Genomic DNA, 15,772 nt, shown 5'->3' on the forward strand with positions numbered 1-15,772 from the left:
AATGGAATCGTCCGGTTGGAATATTATTGAAGTTCTAAGTGAAAAAGGCCCTAAAGATTGATGCTACACAACGTTTGACATGTTTGAACGAACATAAATTTAACTGTTTTTACTTTTCGTTGTGACATTTTCCACGCACTTCCTACATTTGGAGTAGCTAACTGAACGCGCTAACAACAAGGAGCTATTTGGACATAAATTATGGAGTTTATCGAACAAAACAACATTTATTGTGGACCTGGGATGCCTGGAAGTGCCTTCTGATGAAGATCATCAAAGGTAAGTGAATATTTCTAATGCTATTTATGATTTTAGATGACTCCAAAATGGCGGGTATCTGTATTGCCTAGTGTATTTTTCTGAGCGCAGTACTCAGGTTATTGCAAAGTGTGCTTTCCTCTTGAAGCTTTTTTGAAATCTGTCACAGCGGCTGCATAAAGGAGATGTTCATCTATATTTCTTTGAATGACAGTTTAATATTTTATCAACGTTTATGACGAGTATTTTTGTAAATTGTTGTGCTGATTCACCGGCAGTATTCGAGGGAAAATATTTTCTGAACGTCACGCGCCAATGTAAAATGCTGTTTTTGGATATAAATATGAACTTTATCGAACAAAAAATGCATGTATTGTGTAACATGATGTCCTAGGAGTGTCATCTGATGAAGATCGTCAAAGGTTAGTCCTTCATTTAGCTGTGTTTTGGGTATTTGTGATGCATCTAGTTGCTTGGAAAATGGCTGTGTGGTTATTTGTGTCTATGTACTCTCCTAACATAATCTAATGTTTTGCTTTCGCTGTACAGCCTTTTTGAAATCGGACAACGTGGTTTGATTCAGGAGAAGTGTATCTATAAAATGGTGTAAAATAGTCTGTATGTTTGAGAAATTGAAATTATTAGATTTGCGGCTTTGAATTTGGCGCTCTGATTTTTCACTGGCTATTGTCAAACTCAATCCGGTGTCGTATGAAGTTTTAAACTGGAAGGTAATATTGCAGTTGGTGTAAAACAAATAAATCATATCCATTACCTGGTTGCTGTTTTTTTTGTTTGCCTGTTTTTCCCACAGGGGACTTCCCCTGTGTTTGCAGAGGTACTGGGTAGTTTATCCCTCACCGGGTTCCTATTCCTCCAAGCGGGTCACGACATAGCTCTCCCATGGCGTCAGACCCCTGCTCTGTGGCCTTGTTGGCTTGGCTGAGCTTATGGCTTCCCTTTGACAGGTGTGATGGTGGCATCCCACCGATGATCCACATACCTTGTGTATGCACTGCCTGGGTTTGAGCCATGCGGAGAGGGTGGTGGAGTGACCTACTGGATGCCTGTTTTGTGTGGTGTTCTCAGAACGCCTGCACCTGGCGCGATTGGAGGCCATGCGCGAGTGGGTCGGCCAGACTCGGGCTCAGGCTGGGGACTAGCTCCCTCCCTCAGGTGTGGTGCGGCAGCAAACTCTTAGTCATTCTACTGGGCCCAGTACCCCTCCCAGGAAGCGTGGCCGCAGCCACAGCAGGCAGAGCTGGGATCACCTTGAACGGAGGGCGCATGCCCTGCGTCAGGAGGTTAATAGCTTCGATGGCGACAACAGCTGTTCCCTGTTGGCCAGTGATAGGCTGTTCCTGGGGGGTGATGCTGGCACTGTTCGCCACCGTGAGCGGGGCTACCATGCTGACAGGCCATCAGAAGCCGCCAACGGGGCTTCATCGCCCCCAGCGGCTCGAGAGGCTATGAGGAGTCTATTCACTTGGATAGCCACTGCACTGGATATCAACTGGTGGACAGTGATGGCTCTCCATCTGTCCCCATCTCTGCTGAGTTCCGCGAGGCTTTGCAGGAGGGCTGGGCCTCTGCCTGGGCAGAACCCGCGACTGAAGGCGGGACCCCCCCAGAGACTTTGATGCGGACTTGAAAGCCACATACTTGAAAGCCACACCTCTGCTCTCTTGGCCACCGTACAAACGGTGCCATGCTGCTGCAGGCCTACCTGCAGACTCTGTTTTCCTGGCTGCAGGAGGGCACATAAGAGATCCTCCGGGAAGTAATGGAGGTGTCTCGCCTGCTTTCCCTGCTCCAGAGGGATGTGGCCCGCGCCAACGGACGGGCCATGGTGCAGGTGGTTACCTCCCGGCGCCATCTCTGGCTGGCCCAATCTCGTCTGCCACCTTCACTCCAGAGCACATTTGCCACTCACCCAATCACCCCAGATCTGACGTTTGGCCGAGAGGTTGATAACATTCTAGAGCAGACCGATAAGGTTTGTTGGGACTGGGAGACCCTGAGACGGTTCATGTCGCCTCCTCAGGTCCCGGGTCCAAGGCAGACGGACCGTCGCCACCCACCTGCACCCGAACGACAGTGGGGTCCCTCTCCTGCCCCATCGCCTCGTCCCTGAAGAAAACCCTGCGGCTGGAGATCTCCTCACTCCTGGACAAGGATGCCATACGCAGGATCGAGACATCAGAACGACTAGGTAGGTTCTACTCCACTTATTTTGTTGTTCCAGAAAGAGACGGAGGGTTTCGACCGATTCTGGACCTACGCAACCTCAATGGGTACTTGAAGGTACTGAGGTTCCACATGCTGTTCCCAGCTGTGTGTTGCAGGCCGTGTCCAGGGACCAGTGGTTTGTGGCGCTGGACCTGAGGGATGCATACTTCCATGTTCCTGTTCACCCAGCTCATTGGCAGTACCTCCGATTCACTTTCGAAGGGACGGCTTACGAATTCATGGTTCTTCTCGTCGGCCTCTCCATGGCACCCCGCACTTTCACAAAGTGCATGGATGCTGTCCTGGCACCTCTCACATCCCGAGGATTGTTGATCCTCAATTACCTGGACGATTGGCTGATTTGTGCCCTGACCAGGACCCAGGTCCTGTCAGACAGAGACATGCTCCTGACCCACATTGGCGGGCTGGGCGTTACTGTAAACGAAAAGAAGAGTCATCTGTCGCCCACCCGGGGGTGGCCTTCATTGGCATGGAACTGGACTCAGTCCTCATGAAAGCATGCCTGCCCACCAGAAGGGTTCAGGCAATCTTATCTTGCCTTGACAACTTTTAGCAGGGGCGGGTGGTATCCGCCCTGACCTGCCAACGGCTGTTGAGCTTGCTGATGGCGGCCTCATTGCTGATTCCCCTGGGCCTGCTCCATCTCTGGCTTCTTCAACGGTGGTTCAACTCCCACCGGCTGCAGTCGAAGCGCCACCATCACCGCCAGCTGCGGGTGACAGCACAGGGCCTCAGGGAATTGTTGTGGCACTGTCGCTCCCTTCTCTCAGGTGGGGTGGAGATGCTGAGGATGTGCCGCCGGGAGCTGGTCAGCACAGACGCCTCCCAGATTGCCTGGGGGGCTGTGACCAAGGGCAGGTCGACCAGCGGCTGTTGGTTACCCCCTTGGAGCGGCAGGCACATCAATACTCTAGAGCTCTGAGCTGTACTGCTGGCCCTGAAAGGAAGACATGTCCTGGTGAGAATGGGCAACACCACAGTGGTGGCTTACATCAACCATCAGGGTAGACTGAGGTCCCACCGCCTCAATCTTATAGCACAGGAGCTCCTTCTCTGGGCTCAAAGCTGTCTAGTGTCTCTACGCGCAGCGCACGTACCTGACATCCTGAGTGTGGCAGTGATATGCTCTCCAGGGAGGGTCCACCACCTTGGGACTGGAGCCTACATCCCCAGGTTGTGCAGCACCTGTGGGACAAGTTCGGGAGTGCGCAGCTGGGCCTGGTTGCCTCCCTGGACAATTCACAATGCCCCCAGTGGTACTCCATGTCGGAGCCACCAGGGCTTCTGGGCTTGGATGCTCTGGCACACGATTGGCTAGGGCTGGAGCTTTACACATTCCTCTTTTTTCCCCTGATACAGGCTGTGCTGGACAGGACCAGGATGGCAGAGCATTGTCTGCCTCTGGTGGCCCCATACTGGTTCAGCCTTCTCCTGTCCCTGTTGTCTGAGACATCGTGGCAACTTCCCCTGAGACCGGACTTGCTGTCTCAGGCCAAGGGAACTCTGTGGCCACTGAATGGCACCAATGATCCATGTTAGGACTACAGGAGGGTGTAATGAACACCATGCAGAGCGCAAGGGCATCGTCTACAACTGCACCATACCAGTTGTGCTGGCGGTTGTTCTGCTCTTGGTGCACTGGTATTGAGGTTGTACCAGAGTCATGCGTGGTGCAGCATGTCCTCCAATACCTGCAGTCTCGCTTTGATGAGGGCTTCTACACTGAGAGGGTATTTGGCCGCTATATCTGCCTGCCATGTGGGGTGGATGGACAGGCCAGTGGGACGCCATCCCTTGGTCTCCAGGTTTATGAAGGGGGTTCGTCGCCTGCGTCCAGCTAGGACCTGCTCAATGGCGAGCTGGGATCTGGATGTGGTCTTGACAGCTTTGGAAAAGCCACCTTTCGAACCGTTGGAGTCTGCCTCCCTGAAACACCTCTCTGTGAAGGTGGCTTTCTTGAAGAGGGTGGGGGAGCTCCATGCTGTTTTGGTAAGTCCTGAGTGCTACCAGGTGGACCCCGGGGGGATGAGTATCTCTCTCTGCCCCAACCCTTCATTCCTCCCGAAGGTTTTGTCAGACAGGCATGTGAACATCCCTTTTATCCTGTATGCTTACGACCCCCCGGCAGTGGCGGGGTAGTCTGGGCCTCCCTCTGGCATACTGTGCCCTGTGAGGGCACTGGCTGCCTATGTGGAGCGGACACGGTCAGTGAGAACAACAGACCAGCTCTTTGTCTGCTAAGGTGATAGAGTCCTGGGGGCTGGGCTATCAAAGCAGAGGCTCTCTCACTGGATCGTGGACACGATTATGACAGCATACCACCTGGCTGGCATGCCAGTGCTGGGATCTGTGGTGGCATATTCAACACGAGGTGTGGCTGCATCCTGGGCTCTACTGAGATGAGTGCCCCTCGCTGAGATCTGTGCTGCTGGGCCAGCTGGGCTTCCTCTTGCACTTTTGCTAGGTACTATCGGGTAAATGTGGCACCTTCCTCTGCAGTTGTTTCAGTGGTCCTGGCCATCGCCTCCCTTTCCGGGGACTGTGCCGGGAATCCTTTCCACATTGACGGCCCCTGCGTCTCGGTCCAGCGCTGGGACTTCGCCGCTGGCTAGCCAGGTCCCTCTAGCACCGACTAATCTGGTACGTGTGTACCAATATATTTGAGTGATCCAATATAGTGATCCAATATAGTTACGTATGTTACCACGGTTATGTGAGCAATATGGATCACTCCAATCCTCTACGGTGCTAGAGGCGCCTCAAAAATGATATAGACGATGTGTCGCGGCCATTGGGTCTGTATATAGGGGCGGATCCCAGCCGTTACACATGTGTACACGGGAGTGAATCTGTAAATACTCACCTCGGTGGTATCCCTCTGCCGCAGAGTGATACCAACATATTGGAGCGATCTATATAGCTCACATAACCGTGGTTACATACGTACACTTTGGTTTACTTAGTCGCAGCTACAGTATGCTTAACAGTGCAAATATCATGGTACAGCTATATGGACACTCAATTATCATGGTACTTCTTAATTGTAAGTTTACAAACATATTATGGTAAGTATATTCAAAACTAGTATCTCATTATGGTAAGTGGTGAAATAAGTATAGCTAAACTCAGCAAAAACAGAAACGTCCCTTTTTCAGGACCCTATCCAAATAACTTCACAGATCTTCATTGTAAAGGGTTTAAACACTGTTTCCCATGCTTGTTCAATGAAACATTAATACCCACCACTGCAAATGTTTTTGTTGTTGACATTTCTACTTTCAAATGGTACCACAAAGATGGTGGAAGTCCACTCATCAGAGAATGTTTGAAATGGTACTGGAACTTTGGAGGCAGCTCCTGTTTTCTTTGAGACTTGCTGTAGGTCATGTAACTCTCTGTGGTTCAAAATCAATAGTTATTTAGGAGTACGAAAATATCGGAAACATTAACTTGCTTGAACATGCTGTAGGTCATGTAACTGTTTGCTACATGCAATATGGTTTGTGGATTTCACCGGACAGAGGTTGCTCTCTGGTTTTGTGATGAAACAAAGATGTGCCACTGTGTCTTCTTATTGTCTCGGTCTTAGGCCTATACAGTGGGGAGAACAAGTATTTGATACACTGCCGATTTTGCCGATTTTCCTACTTACAAAGCATGTAGAGGGCTGTAAATTTTTATCATAGGTACACTTCAACTGTGAGAGACGAAAACTAAAACAAAAATCCAGAAAATGATTTTTAAGTAATTAATTTGCATTTTATTGCATGACATAAGTATTTGATCACCTACCAACCAGTAAGAATTCCGGCTCTCACAGACCTGTTAGTTTTTCTTTAAGAAGCCCTCCTGTTCTCCACTCATTACCTGTATTAACTGCACCTGTTTGAACTCGTTACCTGTATAAAAGACACCTGTCCACACACTCAATCAAACAGACTCCAACCTCTCCACAATGGCCAAGACCAGAGAGCTGTGTAAGGACATCAGGGATACAATTATAGACCTGCACAAGGCTGGGATGGGCTACAGGACAATAGGCAAGCAGCTTGGTGAGAAGGCAACAACTGTTGGCGCAATTATTAGAAAATGGAAGAAGTTCAAGATGACGGTCAATCACCCTCGGTCTGGGGCTCCATGCAAGATCTCACCTCGTGGGGCATCAATGATCATGAGGAAGGTGAGGGATCGGCCCAGAACTACACGGCAGGACCTGGTCAATGACCTGAAGAGAGCTGGGACCCCAGTCTCAAAGAAAACCATTAGTAACACACTACGCCGTCATGGATTAAAATCCTGCAGCACACGCAAGGTCCCCCTGCTCAAGCTAGCGCATGTCCAGGCCCGTCTGTAGTTTGCCAATGACCATCTGGATGATCCAGAGGAGGAATGGGAGAAGGTCGTGGTCTGATGAGACAAAAATAGAGCTTTTTGATCTAAACTCCACTCGCCGTGTTTGGAGGAAGAAGAAGGATGAGTACAACCCCAAGAACACCATCCCAACCGTGAAGCATGGAGGTGGAAACATCATTCTTTGGGGATGCTTTTCTGCAAAGGGGACAGGACGACTGCACCGTATTGAGGGGAAGATGGATGGGGCCATGTCTCGCGAGATCTTGGCCAACAACCTCCTTCCCTCAGTAAGAGCATTGAAGATGGGTCGTGGCTGGGTCTTCCAGCATGACAACGACCCGAAACACACAGCCAGGGCAACTAAGGAGTGGCTCCGTAAGAAGCATCTCAAGGTCCTGGAGTGGCCTAGCCAGTCTCCAGACCTGAACCCAATAGAAAATCTTTGGAGGGAGCTGAAAGTCCGTATTGCCCAGCGACAGCCCCGAAACCTGAAGGATCTGGAAAAGGTCTGTATGGAGGAGTGGACCAAAATCCCTGCTGCAGTGTGTGCAAACCTGGTCAAGAACTACAGGAAACGTATGATCTCTGTAATTGCAAACAAAGGTTTCTGTACCAAATATTACGTTCTGCTTTTCTGATGTATCAAATACTTATGTCATGCAATAAAATGCAAATTAATTACTTAAAAATCATACAATGTGATTTTCTGGATTTTTGTTTTAGATTCCGTCTCTCACAGTTGAAGTGTACCTATGATAAAAAATTACAGACCTCTACATGCTTTGTAAGTAGGAAAACCTGCAAAATCGGCAGTGTATCAAATACTTGTTCTCCCCACTGTATATCACAGTCGCAAAGGCACATGAACTAACAGCTTATAGTGAAAACAACACAATTAGCACAACACTGTGATTTTTTTAATTAGAAAATTGTTTGACAAACCTCTTTCTAAGCTTTTAAATGATATCAATCTCAACCGTTTATCTTTTCCAGAGATGAAGACATGGATATCTCGTGGTGGGGTATGCTAAATAGGGTATCTTTCAGCACCTTTATCTCTTGAAAGTTTTTGCATTCAGGTTGAAAAAGGCACTTTCTGAGCACTTCAACAACGGGCAAATATGTATGGAAGGTTTGGTTCAAATCAAAAGGGGTGCTGTCAAAAAGTGATTGAATTCAAATAGATTTACCCATTAGCCAGGCTAACACTCCACTGTAGTGCATTAAGTACAGTATTGTTCCTGTGGTACGAACGTTGTGTAGGTTAACATTGTGCATTCACCATACACTCTACATTCCATGATGTCTGTGATTGCATTCCTATTTACACTTCCATAGAAAACTAAAGTACGTAATCAATAATGTCCTTTAGTGTTCCAAATTGCTGTTACACTTTCTAAACTTTATTTACCATACAATCCAAGGCCATTTCTAGACGTTTTACTCTGGTTTTGTTAAATTCACTCTTATCCAAATTGCCTACAAAATGCCAGATGAGCTACAGTAGCATAACTTGCTGGGAAAATCCATTTCCCTCAACTTCTTAAAAGTGATATCTGGCTCAGATTAAGAACAACTAACAGATTTGTGGAAGTTGAATTATTTATGGGTTTTCTTTAACCCTGAATGCCCTGTTTCTAGTGATATGCAGATGGTGTCATGGCTTCAGTTGTATAATTGATTGCGTAGCGGCCTCCATGTCAGTGTCGCCTGGGTATTAAAGATATGCCAGTTTGATGCCGAACCCACTGACAATCGTTTCTAGCTAACTGTTCTGCTCATGATCAAAGTTACCTTTCCATTCGTTCCAAGCCAGCACAAGATGAAAACTCAATCATCTCACCCGCAATCTCTACACACTCTCACTCTACAGTCTCATCTGCACTGTATTACAGATAGTAACATACCTGACTTTGTATAGATTGTTTTTGTAACGTTGTCAGCTAACCAATGTGCACGCTTCAGTGGGGCAGAAGTCCGTAGGTCGTTGTGATTCTGGATGGCCAAATGGCTAGCAACAATGACAAGTAACTGCCATGTGGGGAATCATAAGTGTCTCGTTTCAGCTGCGGTGGTTTCATCTTGTTCTTAACACTGTCTTGTTTTGAGGTGTTTGATTGATTTCATGTCAATGCTAATATTGCTAAAATTCACTAGCTAGCTAACCAACAACTTTAACAATGTATTTGCGAGACAACAAGTGTTTATTGTGCAAATGTATTATGTTTTCAATAAACAATGGAGACAAAATATAATTTACATGTTGTCAACATTCCAAAGCCAACCTTGTCTGTTTTGCCCACAGTTGTGCACGCGCCGGTTTCGTTGCTAAACAACCAACCCTACTATAGATTGTTGTGTTGTCAGTCTATGTCTGCAAGGATAGAAATTAGATTATTTAATGGGGATGTATGTTTTGTGGCATATAGTGTCACTGACATTTAGGCTCTTTTGATAACACAATTAGAAGAGGAAATCATACATTCAGAGGACAGCTGCTGCATCCTATAGATAATTAAATCAGCATGTTTCTATGAATGATGTACCACTGACATACGTGAAGACCATGGTATTGTGCTGCTACTGCTGCTGTTCTTGTTATCTGAATATTGTGTAATACAGCTTGCTTATTAAGGCAATTAAGAGATTACTTTGGAGGTTGGTCCGATTGACAAGAGCATTGACGACAGCATTGATAAACTTACTGGTTTTCCTGGTTTCAAGTACTGATGCAGATTTATCGCGGGACCAGATCTAAATTCACTATTCCTACTCACTTAATATACATGTAAATGAATGAGGACTAATTTAAACTAAACTTGCAGGCAATTAAATCCCATTCTGCTACCCTTGAAGGTCTGAATCCTGGGTCCAGTCATTAGATCCTGTATCCTGTTATCTCTAACTATATGGGTAACACAGAGAGCCATTTGTCTGTGTGTGAGTGAGAAGAATGTTTAAAAGATACAGGATAATGTGGTATAATGCATAGTAATCTACTCCCACTTACAGATAATACATCCCTGTTGTCATGTCACTTCCCTAACAACCCATGTCACATCCTGTTGGTGCTCTTTTTGCATTTAACATGTAGCGTTTTAGCTTTTTAATTCGTTTTCATTGTTATGTTTCGCATTAACAGACAACCATAGTTTTGTTAAAACGGTTTAATTGGTCAGTTCCTCACATTGATCTATCAACTGTCTCATAGGTACCTGGCGGTGGTGCACCCGTTCCGTCTGATGACCCTCCGAACCCGCTCTAAGACAATCTGGATCAACCTGTTTGTGTGGGTGGTGTCATTTGTCATGGTCCTTCCCGCCTGGGTCCACTCCAAAGTGATTCGCTTCCCTGACGGACTGGAGAGCTGCTCCATGAACCTGGTCACTCCCAAAGAGGTGCTCTGGTAAGGTCACAACCCTGACATAACATCAAATCAACATTGAATTTGGGTGGATATTTAATTGAGTTGACTAACATGATTTCAACATGGGGTAAACCAGTCCATGAAATCATGTTGTTGGTTTGCGCTTGAAATAAATGTTCAATGTTAAAAGAAATACGAAATATGATGTTAATAGAACTTGGTGTCAATGTATATTTGTCTGGTGGGGTCAGAGGTCAGATGAGTCATGCTGGTCTCTATATCATGATGCTCTACTCCAGTGGGTCCCAAACCTTTTATAGTCCCATACCCCTTCAAACATCCAACCTCCAGCTGTATACCCCCTCTAGCACCAGGGTCAGCGCACTCTCAAATGTTGTTTTTTGCCGTCATTGTAAGCCTGCCACACACAGAACCCGGCTCGTGGGAAGTGACAAAGCTCTCTTATAGGACCAGGGCACAAATAATAATATAATAATAATCAATAATTTCTCTCTTTATTTAGCCATCTTACATATAAAACTTTATTTGTCCATCAAAAATGGTGAATAACTCACCACAGGTTAATGAGAAGGGTGTGCTTGAAACTCTGAGCGCTGCCCTGTTCAGAAATCTGGCAGTGGCTTCTGATAAAATGTAATTTTCACAGAACTGCTTGTTGCAATTTTGATGAGGCTCTCTTGTTCAGATATCGGTAAGTGGACTGGAGGCAGGGCATGAAAGGGATAACAAATCCAGTTCTTTGTGTCGTCCGTTTCAGGAAAGTACCTGCGTAATTGTGCACCCAGCTCACTCAGCTGCTTCGCTACATCACATTTGACATTGTCCGTTAGCTTGAGTTCATTTGCAGCCTCTCGGTGGATGCTGCAGTGTACCCAAGTGGCATCGGGAGCAACTGCTTGCACGCACCTTACCACTCCACTGTGTCCCTGTCATTGCTTTTGCGTCATCAGTACAGATAACAACACATCTTGACCACCAAAGTCCATCTGATGTCACAAAGCTGTCCAGTACTTTAAAAATATCCTCTCATGTTGTCCTTGTTTCCAGTGGTTTGCAGAATGTCTTCCTTAATTGACCCCCCCATAAACGTAACGGACATGTACCAGGAGCTGTGCCAGGCCCTAATAATTCACTGGCTTGTATGCGAAGCAGTAATTGTTTCAAAACATCTCCTGCCATGTCACTGATGCGTTGTGAAACAGTGTTGTTTGATGAAGACATTGTCTGTATAGTTTTTTGGCCTTTTCTCCCAGAATTGTCCTAGCCATATCCACAGCAGCAGGAAGAATTAAGTCCTCCACAATAGTATGGGGCTTGCCTGTCCTAGCCCCTCGGTAGCTCACCATATAAGACGCTTCTTGCCCCTTCTTATTAATGGTATCTGTTGCTTTTATACATGTCTTACTACTCGAAAGTCATCGTTATTCTCGTTCAAAAAACTCCAGTGGCTTATTTTTCAAATTGTTATGTTTCATTTCTAAATGACTGCGCAAGAGTGAAGGTTTCCCGCAAGAGAATAATGGTTAATGTGATCGGACGTGAATTATTTGACTAGGCTACCTGTATTTGACATTGTGTTGTTATTTCGCTGAACACTACCGTAATTTCCGGACTATTAAGCGCACCTGAATATAAGCCGCACCCACTGAATTTTTTTTAAAGTATTATTTTGAACATAAATAAGCCGCACATGTCTATAAGCCGCAGGTACCTACATTGAAACAAATTAACTTTACACAGGCTTTAACGAAACACGGCTTGTAACAAAAATTAATAGGCTTTAACGAAACACGGCTTGTAACAAAAAATAAAAAATTAGCAGTAAGATTTAGTTGAGTCAAATCCTCACGCTGCTGTTTCCTAACGTCTTATCATCGACTTATTAAGACCAAGCTCCCGTGCAGCAGCTCTATTTCCTTTTCCAACAGCCAGATCAATCGCCTTCAACTTGAAAGCTGCATCATATGCATTTCTCCGTGTCTTTGCCATGATGAGGGTGACAAAATGACTACCGTAATCAGAATGATGGGAAGTTTGAGAGCGCTCGATTTAATCTAAACTGTAAACAAAAAAGTTGTTTGACCTTAACCCGTTCGGCAATTTCATTGGTCTAATGAAAGCTTCATGCCGCCAAAAAACTGAGCACGTCACAGAATGTGTTTTTTGGAAGAAAAAAAAATTGAAAGTGGGAAAAATCCATATATTAGCCGCGTCATTGTTTAAGCCGCGAGGTTCAAAGCCTGGGAAAAAGGTTGCGGCTTATAGTCCGGAATTTACGGTAAATGGTTTCATTTGTATTTTTGGCAGTGAAACGAGGCTACTCTGGAGAGAAAACAACCTCACCCAAAGCTATAGCCCCATTGGAAAATATTAATGTACTGTTTGAAAATGTGAAGAATTGTTTATTTTATTTTTTTAAATGCCAAATACATTTAAACTCAGTTTTTCACAATTCCTGACATTTATTTCCTAGTAAGAATGCCCTGTTTTAGGTCAGTTAGGATCACCACTTTATTTTAAGAATGTGAAATGTCAGAATAATAGTAGAGAGAATTATTTATTTCAGGCACAGTCAACTTAATGTATGTAAACTTCTGACCCACAGGAATTGTGATACAGCGAATTATAAGTGAAATAATCTGTCTGTAAACAATTGTTGGACAAATTACTTGTGTCATGCAGAAAGTAGATGTCCAATCCGACTTGCCAAAACTATAGTTTGTTGACAAGAAATTTGTGGAGTGGTTGAAAAACGAGTTTTAATGATTCCAACCTAAATGCATGTAAACTTCCGACTTCAACTGTACATGTAGGTAGAGTTATTAAAGTGACTAGGCATAGATAGTAACTACATTCTATTGAATGATCAAATGTATTCATTACAGTGGGACATCCCACTGGGCACAGACATCAGTTCTATGTCTAGTTTTGATTGACATTTGGTTGAGTTGTTTGGTTAACGTGAATTCAACGAAAACTGTAACCATTTAGGTTAAAAGATGGGTGAAAAAAAGATGAAATGCCGTTACTTTCTGAAAATACAATTAGTTTTCCAGGTTGATTCAACCTTCATCACATTTTTGGATTGAAATGATATGGAAACAACGTTGATACAACTAGTTTTTTCCCAGTGGGATGGTACTAGCTACTGCAAGCTGACACACATGTTCTCTCTCTCTCTCATATCTCTCCCCAGGTACACCCTATATCAGACCATCATGTCTTTCTTTCTGCCCCTGCCCCTTATCATCACCTGTTACATGCTGATCCTGTGCTATACCTGGAGGATGTACCTGAAGAACAAAAGGGAACGGCGGTGAGTCAAGCCCGCTGGCAGCTGCCCAGTGGGCACACATGGGCGTGCATAGAGCTTGGCTGAATAACGTCATACCCTGGGCAGGGCGAGAGCCTATGGTATCTCTAGTGGCAGAGAGCGTGGCCATTATCTCTAGTGGCAGAAACGTAGTCGTGGTTATCAACCATGGCAGAGGCTGATAGTTACATATAGACACAGAGGTACCAGATACAGTAAATGTGAGGCATTAGAAATAGAGATGCCCACAGGTATGAAATTACAGGTTTTGGTCGGTGTTCTAAAAAATAAATTACATTAAAACAGTTCTATGCGGTAGAAAACTAAAAGTGCCATGACCTCCCCTCAGTAATCTAGTCATTAGCCGTCTCTCTCTCTGTGGGTAGAAATTGAGCCTGAGGACAAGGTTATCCACTCAGTAAACCAAAATTATAGAAAAAAATATGGGGATGACTTATCTGATGCAGGAGGGACTTCTTGATTTATGCTTCTATGCTGGACATTATTGTCACTAAGCCCTGGTTCCTCTCCCCTCCTCAGCTTCAGTGCTAACAACCAGTCCCGGGAGCGAGCCATCCGCCTCACCAAGATGGTTCTGGTCCTTGTGGCGGTTTTCCTGGTGAGCGTAGGGCCCTACCACATGCTCCAGCTGGTCAACTTAACACTGCGGCGGCCCACGCTGGCCTACTACACCTGCTACTACCTGTCAGTGTGCCTCAGCTACGCCGCCAGCAGCATTAACCCTTTCATCTACATCCTGCTCAGCGGACACTTCCGTCGCCGGCTCACTTACCGCAAGCCGCCCAGCAGGCCTGTTGTTGAGAGGGAGCCTAATGGGCCCCAGGTGCGTACACCACACTCCAGCATCTGACAGTCTTGTCCTCAAAGCAGGCACACACACATACACACACGCACACATGGGTGCATGCACACACATAAGCGCATCCCCACACACGCGCGCACCTCCACACACACACACACACACACACACACACACACACACACCACCACCACCACTACAGCCTGTCCCCAGCACACTGCGTGGGGCATTACCTATGGCAGGAGCATTACCTTTTGATCAAGGATTGCTTTATTTGACCTTGTGGATTGACTTACACCTCAACAGGATCAGAGAGTGTTATTATTTATTTTCTATTATGGTTTTCAAACGGACTGTACGATAGCATTGGGATATTGCAAGGATTGATCCACTATCATTTTGGATTTACCTGAATTCGGCTGAAATTACTTTCACTGTGTATTTTATTGTATAGCTAAAACACAAATAACACATATTAAGTGTTTGCCATTAACACATAGTTTGGTATTTGTTTTCAACCTATAGTTAGTGTTGCTATATCATTAATTGGTGCATTGATTGGATTGTGTGGGACTTTGAACAAACAGAAACATCTGTTCTACTGTACTGTATGTGCGGCTAACAGTGCTGAGACTGCTGAGTGAATAAACATTTTCTACCGTTAGACCGAATGCTAAGCATTAGACTGGAATCACTGGGATCGGTCCAGGGTGTTTTGGCACTGTCTGGTGTTAACTGGGCTGGACTGGGAACTGGACTGGAACTGGCCCCAGGATGTAACGGTATTACTAGTCAACAGACTGACCGACCACGGGCCACAGACACACAGATAGACAGCACCACCAGGGGCATCTAATCAAACAACTCCTCCTTACCCTCACCCAGCTTGTGATCAATAAAAAGCCTATAGCAAACCAGATCAGACAGATAGCCTTGCCGGGGGTGTGACGCTGCGCCTAAGGGAAGACTACAGTGCAACCCCTCCCCACTCTCTCCCTCTTTCTCTATCGTTCTCTCTATGGTAATCCCTCTCTGTTTTTACTCCAAAATTGCCTCAGGCATAGAGTACTTTGACATATTGATCAATATGTCTCAATGTCAACACACTCCTGTTGTCTCCAGGATTTCCAATTAGTCTCTTATTGGATTGGTTGTGCTCAACATACTAAATTCCATTGTGTTATTGGTCGACCATGGATTTATTTGTATGTTATCAGTTCCAGTGTACCTCATTTATTAACATTAACTCTCTGCTCACACCTCCTCCAATAACATCAGATTATTAAATTGACTAATTTACCAATGTAATATAATTATATTTTCTTCCTACTCTCTCTCTATACTCTCTTCAACTGTTACTTCAAAATATTCCCTTCCCATACTACTGCCT

At 45.5% G+C, this 15,772-nt stretch overlaps 1 protein-coding gene across 1 annotated transcript in view; it reads left to right on the top strand.

Annotated features, from left to right (window-relative positions):
* Positions 1-15,772, top strand: part of LOC115176988 (melanin-concentrating hormone receptor 2-like) — a 63,524-nt gene that overhangs the window by 36,682 nt on the left and 11,070 nt on the right. Inside the window, exons 3-5 of the mRNA XM_029737415.1 lie at positions 10,073-10,267; positions 13,446-13,565; positions 14,103-14,406. Of these exons, the coding sequence (XP_029593275.1) occupies positions 10,073-10,267; positions 13,446-13,565; positions 14,103-14,406 (619 nt within the window). The remainder of the gene's footprint in view (positions 1-10,072; positions 10,268-13,445; positions 13,566-14,102; positions 14,407-15,772) is intronic.

The sequence above is a fragment of the Salmo trutta genome, chromosome 37 (genome assembly GCF_901001165.1).
Source record: "Salmo trutta chromosome 37, fSalTru1.1, whole genome shotgun sequence".
Lineage (NCBI taxonomy): Eukaryota > Metazoa > Chordata > Actinopteri > Salmoniformes > Salmonidae > Salmo > Salmo trutta.